Source organism: Camellia sinensis, chromosome 3 (assembly GCF_055761805.1).
Source record: "Camellia sinensis isolate YWXY chromosome 3, ASM5576180v1, whole genome shotgun sequence".
NCBI lineage: Eukaryota > Viridiplantae > Streptophyta > Magnoliopsida > Ericales > Theaceae > Camellia > Camellia sinensis.
Genome location: NC_138963.1, coordinates 195,900,334 through 195,912,287, shown reverse-complemented (window position 1 = coordinate 195,912,287; position 11,954 = coordinate 195,900,334). Strand labels below are relative to the sequence as shown.

The 11,954-nt window shown below is 32.8% G+C and overlaps 1 protein-coding gene across 1 annotated transcript; it reads right to left on the bottom strand.

The window, feature by feature from the left end:
* Positions 1-3,423: 3,423 nt before the first annotated feature.
* Positions 3,424-11,401, bottom strand: LOC114303257 (amino acid permease 6). Its single transcript, XM_082921821.1, has 7 exons — positions 11,016-11,401; positions 10,659-10,892; positions 9,596-9,689; positions 9,248-9,462; positions 8,871-9,013; positions 4,167-4,394; positions 3,424-4,082 (listed from the first exon to the last, which is right to left on the bottom strand). The coding sequence occupies exons 1-7, from the start codon at positions 11,125-11,127 to the stop codon at positions 3,657-3,659; spliced, it is 1,452 nt and encodes a 483-aa protein (XP_082777947.1). The 5' UTR covers positions 11,128-11,401; the 3' UTR covers positions 3,424-3,656.
* Positions 11,402-11,954: the final 553 nt, after the last annotated feature.

The following is an 11,954-nucleotide window of genomic DNA, read 5'->3' as shown; positions in this document are numbered from 1 at the left end:
CCACACATGCCTTCAAAGTATACTGATTGGCCTCCACATCCGACTGCACTGCTATTCTTTGCTCCACAGACCGCATCGGAAAGTTCAACGGAGTAAACTCCGTGGTGCTTGGTTGAGGTTCCAGTGCCACCGCACCAGTTGTCTCTCTTGTTGACTCATTGAGGTCGGGAAAGAGAGTGAGCAGACTCCGGGAAGATGAAGCCATTTTCTGGGCCACAGAGTATTACAGAGTATCTCTCTCAGAAATCTCTCTCAGACAACAGAGTGTTACGGACTATCTCTCTCAGCAAAACGAAGAAGAGTTTTTTGTTTTTTCAGAGGTTTTTCGCAGCTTTTCTCTGCCTCAGCCTCAGCCTCAGCCTCTGTCTTATAGCCGAGGCAGCCATGCGCATCGCGCGCCTCTTATCACCAGCCGACAAACGGGCACGCAAGCCAAGGCGCCCACGTGCCTCGCCATCATGTCCGGCACACCTTTTGATGAATTGGGCACGCCTTTTGATGGCACGCCTTTTGACAAAATTGGGCACACCTTTTGAGGATGCCACTTTTCCAAGGGTCCGACAAGACTCTATAAACTGTCCCGACATTGATTCCGGTTAGCTCCTTCATGGGTCCGACAAGACTCTGTAAACTGTCCCGACATTGATTCCGGTTAGTTTCTACAAGGGTCCAGCACGACTCCGTAAACTGTCACCACAACTGTCACAATAGTGTCTGCTACAACGGTCCGACATGACCCCGTAAACTGTCTGCTACAACGGTCCGACATGACCCCGTAAACTGTCTTCTACACTGGTCCGACATGACCCCATAAACTGTCCTCTACATGGTTATGACACCCCCATACAGTGTCCTCTACCCCGTTATGACACCACCATACAGTGTCTTCACCAATGGTCTGACACGACCATACAGTGTCTTCTATCCTTTTTTATTTTTATGTATTTTCTTGTTTTGTTCCTCTCTTCAAACTCAAGTTGGTTAGTTTCTATCCTCCTTGAGTTTGCGGGGGGCTGTTAGAATTTACCTCACCTACTCCACTAAACCTAACCCACTACACCACTACCACCTCACCTACTCCACTAAACCTAACCCACTACACCACTACCACCTCACCTACTCCACTAAACCTAACACACTACACCACTACCACCATCCACTACACCTACATCTATATAAGGAACCATTTGTAATAGACAAATCAATCTTGTAATACATCAATCAATAATATACATCAATATATTTATTTACATTATATAATAATTATTATGTAATATTTAATAATAATAGTTATATGTGTATATATATATATATATATATATATATATATGAATCAAGAAGATAACGACAGACGAGAGAGGGAGACAGAAGTGATCGATCATGATCACGAGGGAGAGAGAGAAGGCGAGAGAGAGAGAGCTCTGAGAAGTCGAAGGGCTTTGGATTGTCGAAGGGCGTTATAGCTAGTCAAAGTGATTTTGTTATGTTCATGCTTCATAGTTGAAACCTGATTGAGTTCAATCAATACCACACTTAGATTTCTAAGTTATGTATTCTTTTCATTTTTGCATTTTGAAATATCAGCTATTGTGAACAGTGAGACCCATATCAATATTTTTCAATTTTATATTTCTTGGTTTTGTCCTCTTTGTTCCCTTCAGGATTCCTCTTTTGCAGTTCTTTCTTATTTCAATTTCACCATCAAAGTAAACACTCAAATACCCCAATGGGTTATCTAATCTACCATATTGTTCATTCAGGCTGTACTGTTTGTCTCATGCAAGTGTGGGATCTGGTGAGAGGTTTGTGTGGGGGGCGTGAGAGGGAAGAAGAAAAAACATTATTGAGAGAGATGCAAGTGTGGGATCTGGTGAGAGGTTTGTGTGGGGGCGTGAGAGGGAAGAAGAAACATTATTGAGAGAGAGAGAGTTGGTTAAAGAAATTTGGTGTAAACCCACACTATGAAGCACGGATACGGACACGCATACGGACACGGGACACGACAATTTTTAAAAAATGAGGACACGGACGCTGCAGGCGACACGGCAAATTTTTTAATTTTTTATAAATATTTTTATTTTAATACACATTAATTATTTTATTTATTTATTATATTTTTTAAATAATGTGTTCCACTTCATTTTTTATTTTATTTTACATAAATATGTTTATTATTTTATTTTATTAATATGTGTAAGTGTATATTATCTTATAATATGTATTACATATTATCTTATAAGTATATTATATGTTATATAATAATTATTATGTAATATTTAATAATAATAGTTATATGTGTATATATATATATATATATATGAATCAAGAAGATAACGACAGACGAGAGAGGGAGACAGAAGTGATCGATCATGATCACGAGGGAGAGAGAGAAGGCGAGAGAGAGAGAGCTCTGAGAAGTCGAAGGGCTTTGGATTGTCGAAGGGCGTTATAGCTAGTCAAAGTGGACTGGATCGTCGAAGTCAAAGGGCTATCGCTAGTCGAAATGGACTGGATGGAGGTCGATTGGCTTGAGATCGAAGTCATGAGAGAGCAAGAGAGAGTGCGAGTCTTACGGTGGAAGTCGTCCAAATTGAAGTTGTCGATCAGGTTTGTACTCTTTTTCTCTTTCGTTTACTCTTCTCGCCGACCGAGTCCCATGGTGTGTCCAGATTTGGACACGCGTGTCTCCGCCGTGTCCCTTGCAAAAAAAATAAATTAAATTAAGGGGACACGCCATCTGCATGTCCCCGTATCCGACACCGCCATGATTTCCATTTTAGCATGTCCATGCTTCATAGAACCCACATCAACTGATGTGGCAGCCGTTTAGTGGCCGCCTGTAAACTAGGTGGTTCACAGGTATGCCATGTAGAATTCAATCCCTTTTGGCACAGAGTTGATTTTTGTTTACTATGGCATTCCACTTTATATTTTTGTGGAAAGTCAATCTAGCAATATTTATAGTGAATGTATCAGTTAAATTAAAATTTTAACCATTTATTGATGCTTCACCTTTTTGGTCATTTACGACACGATTTTGTTGGTGATTGATATTAAAGAATCTTTTTGCGAAAATTTGTTGATGTGATTAAAGTCAAAAGTTTTGATGGGATGATTGGTTGCCTGTTTTTATTACATTTGAAGTTCCGGATGCTATCAGTCTTGTTTTTCTCTGAAGCTCAGTTGGTTTTGTGATTTTCTGTTGTACATCTCTTAGCTGAATTAGGCCATGCTTGTAGCTTCTATGATCATTCTATCATATTTAAGGGTTTAGTCTGGCAACAAGTCTCTAGATCATCAAAATATTCAACTTTCAAAAGAGAGGATCACAACATCAGGAAGTCTACTTGGGGTGAGTACACGGTGAGTTTCTTGAATCTGGATTGTGTGAATTTTAGATGAGTTTATAAACAGAGACAAATGTTATACTTGAACCACTTGTGCTTTATATAGATGTATGCCTACCAAATTGTCATTAGTTACAGATCTTAAAGCCTACACTTTAAAGTATTGTAATGACTTTAGTACAGCGTCGTGCCCATATGTAGGTTTGAGATAGTTCTGCTGTTGTGTTTTCTGTCATTTTGATATACAGATTCTTAGACTCGCTTGGAAATTCATTCTATTAAGAATATTGCATTTTGGTACAAAATATGTTAGTTCTGAATTCTGAAGGGCTTGTATGTCTTGAGGTCCTTAGCCAGTCCCTGAATGGACCCGGCAGCAGCAATGAGGGAAACAACTAGGCAGGCCCAACTTAGGATTTTCAGCCATACCCATCTGAATGAAAACTTGGGTATTTTTGACTGCGCGATGTACATCTCGATGGGGAAGTACACGGTCAATGGATAGAACGAAGCTGCTCCGATCAAGCCCAAGAAATCATTGAAGAAAGGTAATATCATGGCTACCACTGCTGTCACTATTACATAGATTGTTCTCCATATCAACCTGAAGAGGTTGATGTAGTACACTCCATAGAATGGGATTTTAATAGTGTGCTCGTGTGTTATGAATTTGCTTTCTGGCCAGCGTTGGCGGCATTGACCCTCTACGAACCCGAATATAGGCTGGCAAAAAACCTGCAAGAGTGATCAGACCATGAAACCAGTAGGTAAGTAGTTTTTCGATTTTATGCTGGTTTTGTTTTTGGGAAATTTATGTACCTGGTAGGCACCGATTAGGTGGATAGCAATGCAAATGTTGGCCAAGTCAATTAGCCAGAAGGGCTCATAGAAGCCAAACCCAGTGAGGAAATTTCCTGGTGTCTTGTTTCCAAAAGCAGCGTAGCCAAAACTACCACATAGGATGTAGAAGAGGGTGGTGGTAGTAACTCCGACGAGTGATGCCCGTTTCATCACCTTGTTCTCCGGAGGGTGTGACTTGAGTGTGTCCTGCAACAAGACATTGGGGGGGGGGGGGGGGGGGGCACAAATAAGTCCCAACATTTCTCTTATGTTCATAACTTCCTAACCACCATTTTTTTGGTGTCTGCTTGTTTTTTAATTCTAACCCATTTACTTCTGATAACCATAGTTTATATCTAATTTACATCTGAGAGTGGGAAAAGGAAGCCGGAAAGTGGCATTGTGAGTGAACTTGCTATGACAGGTCTTTGGATGTCACTCACCCTTAAAAACCGACTGGATACGATTAAGGCTAAGGCATGTGTTAATCGATGTAGGATTGTAACAAATAGAGAGAGAAACTTATGAAATTCTGACATCCAACCTTGTCTCCGGTGAGGTTATGAGAATATTGGGTGATGCCATTAGACTAAGAGGATTGTGACCCAAGTTTTATGTCTTAACATTGTTGTGAAGATAAACCCTGAAACCGCATTAGGCTTTATGAGTTGAATGAATTGCTCAGACAAGCAAGCAGAGTTTAAAAATAAAAAAAAGAAAAAGATAGAAGAATAAAGAAAAAAAAAAAACAAACAAGCAAACAAGTCATGTGCAAGTGTAGTACTAGTGTATATTGTGCATGTGCAAAGCTGGCAAAAACAGGTTTTCGGGTCTGCCTAATTTGGTCTTTCTTTTATAAGATGAGACGGAAGAAACAACAAAAATGGAAGGACGGTTTGTGGGTGGAAAAGATGAGAAAAACCAAAACGGTGGGGGCATTCACGTCTTTGTGAAAAGAGCTGATGGGTCCCCCAATCCGATTGGTCTCACGAGGAATCATTCAAAAACACAACTCCGTACGTAAGGTTTCATTTGAAAAGTTGGGTTTGTAACCAAAATGAAATAAAATAAAATAATAATAATAATAATTACTATGTTTGTTTATAGTTTTTTTTTAAAACACTTTTTAAAAAATTTTACTTTTTTATTTTTGCATATTTTTTTGTTTTCACTGATTTTTTTAATATTTTAAGTAATTTTTTTAATTTTTAGACACACTTTGGCCAAGTTTGGCATGTGCCCAAAAAATTAAAAAATTAAAAAGTTACTCAAAAAGTTAAAAAATTATCACTATTCACCAAAAGTTAAAAAGTACGCCTGTGCAATTCTCAATCTTAATTTTTTCTTGCATACTAATTTATACAATTTTTTAATACACATTTTTTTCATAAAAAGTCAAAAAGTTAATCCAAACAACTATATTTTTTCCCTCAACTTTTTAGTCCAAAAAGTTAAAAAAATATACTTATTTAGGACATCCCAAGCAAAATATACTTATTTAGGATATCCCAAGCAACCCCTTAATATAAATACACTTAAAAGTATAATTTTCACGATTTTTTTTTAAATTCACTAAATATCAAAAATATTATAAAAAAAGAAGAAAATTTAGTATATTTTTTGTATTTATTAACTTTTTAAAATATTTTTTACAAATATGTTATTTTTAGATATATCTAAATAAAATGCATCTTAAAAAGTAAAAAAAATGTTTAAAATTTTAAAAATATTTACTAAAAATAAAAAAACACGAAAAAAAAACTCAATTTTCAAAAAATTAAATTTTAAAAATTGAAACCAAACAAATTAAATAATATTGCAAATTCAAACTTAAATATTTTTAACTAATTCAAAATTATTATTTTATAATTTAAATCTATTTTACGAATAGACTAGACTTCACATTCAATCTAAATCACATATTCTCTTTAAGGGTAAATTTGGAGAATCAAGGTGGGATTCATAACATTTTTGGTTAAAAAATTATTATAAACCATCACATTATTTTTATTATTTTTTGAATGCATTTCCATAAAAATTAAAAAATTAGTTAAAATAGTCAGTTTTTAAACGGGATTTAAATAAATTCTTCCATATAACAATAGGTCATGGGGTTGTCCTTTTTTCAATGAATGTAGTTCTATTTATTTATTTATTTATTGCGGTGAATAATGAATGTAGTTCTTATTTTGCCTAAAAATAAATAAAAACCAAACTTCATTTGGATAAGATCTAAGACTAGGCTGCCTATCCTCTCAATTAACCATCTACGACTTTTCTTTTTCTCTTTTTTTCTTTTTTTTTTTTTTTTTGGTCGTCGTCGTCGACGTCTATTTTGTCCTGTTTGTTTTACCCATAACATATATAAATAGACAATTTTATAAAATTTATTATTACTACGAGTTAGCTTGGAAAAGAAAAATATTTTAAACTCTTAAAACATTACTTACAAATTTACTCCAAATAACGTGAATATTTGCACGTCAATTATTACTTTGTTTAAAAATTAATCACGACAATTCCTTGCATGTCATGTAAAGATAAGTTTAGAGGTGATATTTTAGAAATATCTAACATTATTCTTTTGAAAAATTATGTCTATTAATATACATTTTGAGACTGATTTTTAGAACTATTCTTATGCACTAGTTTTATTACAAACACAAACTAAACTGATTTGTAAGGTAGAATTTATTAAATCATAAAAATATTAGTAAAATTGTACAAGTTAACATGCTTATATATATTGACTATTTTGATTCCATGATAGTAACGCATGATCTTGATACTTCAAAGTATACATTCTTTAATAAATTTTTTGATTTAAGAGTTATTTTGAAAAGTTAGTTAAAAATTGATTATTTTTTTTTTTTTAAAAAAAATATATAAAAAATTGTAAGAAATAATATGACTCAAAATGATTTAAAATTTAACTTTTGATTACTAACCCATTTTCTAAAAGAGCCCTAACTTGTCCAAGTGAGAAGCCGACATGTGGCAGAAACTATATATATATATATATTTTAGAAAAGTGTGGTAGAAACTATGGATGAAGTCATACGTGGGATGGTGAAATTAAGGCCTTGTTAAAATAATTATATTTGATAAATTAGTTGGTTTTTTTTGTAATTAATTTAATAATTGTGAGAGAAAAAATGAAATGACTATCAGTTGAATGTAACATTTTATCTTATTAGTTATTTTAATTTATTTTATCATTTAGTATACTATTAACCCTTTTCCCAAACAAGGCCAAGGCACACATTTCAACCATGCGCGTAACCTTTACATACAATACAATAAGGTCATGCTTAGATTTTTGGTTCGGACTATGCTAATTTCGTGGTTCCATGGATCATCTTATATTAATATTACATATCTATAATATACAATAATATGTATACTGGAGTGATATATATTTATATCTATTAACGCACGCAATGTGTATATAATTTAAATAAAAAAAAATTAATATCATAATATATATACTATTTATCTTTTTTTAAATTTAAAGTTAATATACGAGTTTGCACATACTATGTGTATGTAATTTTTTTTTAAAAAAATTATAATAATAATAACAAAAAAAAAAAAATGCACACATAACATTTGTTGCTCAAGTGGCAAGTATCTTTTTTTTTTAGGGTAAATTATGTAAATAGTCCCTGTAGTTCATACGATGTGTCAATTTGATCTTTGTAGTTTCAATTTGCTCAATTTTGTTCCTTAATTTAACGGATTGTGTCATTTTAGTCCAATAAATAACGGTTGTTAAGTTAATTTAACGGAAGGTCAAATAATGTATCAATTTGGTCCCTATACTTTACACGATGTGTCAATTTGGTCCCTGTAGTTTCAATTTTCTCAATTTTGACAGGAACTAAATTAATACATTGTGAAAAATACAGGGATCAAATTGACACATTATTTGACTTTTCGTTAAATTAACTTAACAACTATTATTTATTGGACTAAAATGACACAATCCGTTAAATTAAGGAGCAAAATCGAGCAAATTGAAATTGCATGGACCAAATTGATACATCGTGTAAACTACATGGACTATTTACATAATTTTTTTTTTTTAAAAAAATAAAACTCATGATCCCAATTTCGAGTCTTATCCTCTTCTTAATATAAATATGAGACATTAACACTATCAAGAGCCTACACCTATATATAATAGTATGAATTTGACATCTCTAGTTAAACTTTCAACTACACCTATATATAATAGTATGAATTTGACATCTCTAGTTAAACTTTCAACTGAAGTAGATAGTTGAGCTTTCTTAACAGTAAGAGTCATTAAACGAAGGTCTCTTACTGGTAAGAGTTTATAAAAACATCACTTAGTTGAATTTTTTCAAATAGTATGGATTTGGTTCATCTCCAATTAAATTTTTAATTAGACCAGGCAGTTGAGATTTTTTATTGTTAAAAGTCATTAAACGAGAGTCTTTTACCGATAAGAGTCTATAAAAATATGATAAAGTTGAATTTTTTCAAAAATTTTTATCAATAAAGAATCTTCTATTTAATGACTCTTATCAATCTTTTGTTTAATGATCTTTACTGATCAAAAAAACTCAACTGTCTAATCTTGAAATCAACTGGAGCCGAGCCATTCCTTAATAGTATATTGTATATATATGTGTGGGGGTGGGGGAGAGAAGAGATTGCCTGAATCTCGATGAGGACGGTAGAGTAAGCATAAGCGAAGGCGATGTCTCCAATGGCCTGGAAGCTTCTCCAAACCTTCTCAGATCCTGACACGTCCACCCCAACTGTCACCCCTGTTAGGCTTGTCCTTGCATGTCCACCTCCTTTCATTTCAATTCATGCATTGGACCACCACACCATGTTACATTACATTTAACCAATCAATCAAAACACACACATACTTCTATATTATATTTGTTTCGTATAGGATGAGTATATTATTCTTTTTTAGAATATAAATAATAAAACTATCTTTTATCTCTAACAATTTAAGATTTGAGATGGGTTAGTAGTAGTTAACAATTCAAACAGCATATTCATCTCTCCCCCTTGCCTACCTGCAACTTTAGCTATGGAGAGACCGAGCCCAATAGAAGAATAAGCAAAGGACATGATTGCTGCGACAATTGAAAGCCATGAGAGCTCATGGAAGTTTGGTATTTGACTCAGAATGATCTGAATAGAGGCAAAGATGATCATGAATGGATAGTTTGATATTGAGCACTTCACATAATGACCATGTTTGTGGAAACAGTTTGATCTTTTGACTGCCCTGTATTATTATTAAGGAAAAAAAAAAAAAAAAAAAAGAGTCAATAGATATCTAACAACATTGTATATTAATCAATGAATCAGATGATGCTGATTTAAATTTGGAAAGTAGGTAAACTAATTTGATTACTCACACCATACTAATTGATGCAGTTATTGTGTACCCAATAGTAACCCCTACCAGATTACAATACTGAGCTATTCCACACAGCTGGACCTTGATTCCTCCTGAGAATAGATTCAAAAAGAAACTAAAAATAAAATCCAAACCCAGATTTTTGTTTGGTTAGAGTTTTCTAATAACATTTTAAAAAAAATTTTACTTTCTTGTTTTTCGTATTTTTTTTTGTTTTTGCTGAATTTTTTTAATATTTTAAGTAATTTTTAAAATTTTTTTAGACATACCTAACATAAATATACTTAAAAAGTAAAAAATTTATGAATTTTTTTTTTAAAAATTCACTAAATACCAAAAGTACAAAAAAAATACAAGAACCCAATAAATTTTTGATATTTTTATGTATTTATTAATTTTTTAAAATATTTTTTCACAATTTTTTTTACTTTTTAAATATATTTAAATAGGTGCATCTAAAATATATATATATATATATATTTAAAATTTTAAAAATATCCACTAAAAACAAAAAAATACGAAAACCAAAAAATTCAATTTTCAAAAAATTTAATTCAAAAAACTCATACTAAACATACTTTTCATACTTCAAGTTTTTAGAGATGAAATTTCAGATTTTCAATTTGAAAGACCAGGTGGGATTTTCCAGTTGGAAGATCATGTTGTATTCAAAAATTTCATAATCTTAAAACTACATTAGAAGTTAGAAAAGTGGAACACGGAAAATTATATCCCAATATTTTTATATCTCGAAATTTTCATATAATCTTATGGTTAAAACTGCATTAGGACAAAGGGACACAAAGAACGGCAAATACGAAGATTCTCGGAAAGAAAAAAAATTCTCAATTAGACTGAGAGATAAAGAGAAAATTTCTCCAGATTCTCATATATCAAAATTTTCATATAATTCAGAGATTTGGAGAAAGAGCTACACAAAGTACTATGTCTTCTTGCAAACTTTAACAGAATAATCAAAGAAAGAGAAAATAGAAGCTTCAAGCTATCCATTCCATCCACAGTAAACTAGTGTTCACATTTTGAAGAGTAAGTTGAATTACCTAAGTGAGCTCTCACAACATCCATGTAGGTGTAGTTTCTGGTACCAGTGACAGGGTCAGGAGCCCGGTAACAGTCGGCGAGGAGAGTGGAAGTGAAGAAAGTGATGAAAGAGAAAGCCATGAGAACAGCAAGGCCAACCACCCAACCCAACTGAGCTATAGCCCATGCCAGAGAAAGCACTCCTGACCCAATCACTGCTGTTATGATATGTGCACTTGCAGTTGTCACACTTCCTTTAAAAACAAAAAAAAACAAAATCCATATATATTAAGTGAGTAGACAGAAGACAATCAATATGTAAATGTAATACTGCATAGCATCGTTTTAAATAACAGCATCGGGATACATTGAGGTACCAGTTCGTTTGGGGCGGCCATCATCGTCCAAGTTCTTGCGAATATCGCTGTTTTGAAGGGTCTCTGGGGCTTGTTCTATGGACTTGGTGTTATTCTGCATCTCTCTAGCCATCTCCTCCCTCCTAACTTAGACTCCCTCTCTCTCTCTCTTCTCTCATATAAGAAATGGGTATAATAGAAAGAAGAATTTAAAGGGTGAAAAGAGGTGGAAATTAAAGGCGTCCAAACGAGTAATGTTACGTATTATGAAAAAATTATTATGAAAGATTCTCTACCGTTAGATTACCCATATAAAAAATATCACATACTAATCAAAAGATGAAAACTCTTTATGTAGCATTTTATGATTTTTTTTTCATAATTCCTAATATTATTCGGGTTGAAACACAAGGCATTTGTGAAAAAAATGTGTATAAGTGAGACAAGTATGAGAAGTATATATTGAGGTGTGAGTAGTGAAGTTGAGAAAGTAACTCCGAATGTAACCGTTTTGGAACTGTATAGAGTTAAGACTAACGGTAGAAATTTTAAAAATTTTATTAAAATTTTTATTAAATGTCTCACATGAGTATAGATTTTATACTCATATAAAATATTTGATAAAATTTTTATCAGATCTCTAGTATTTTTTGTATATTTAATCTATACTATATATTAAGTAAAAATGAATTTTTAACCCCCAAGGCCTGTGGGAGTTTCAATATCCTAATCTAAATTTTCTAAATTTTTTATTTTAAAAAAAAACTCAGCATTTATTGATTTGGTCAAAATCTCCTGATCAGCATTTATTAACTTTTTTTCAATCCATATGTCTTTCTACATGCCTACATTTGTTGATGTGATCAAAATCTTTTGATCAGTATTTAAAATTCCCTCATATAAATAATTATACATACAACCCATGTATAGTTACTGCAGTATCATTTTTAACTTCTCTCA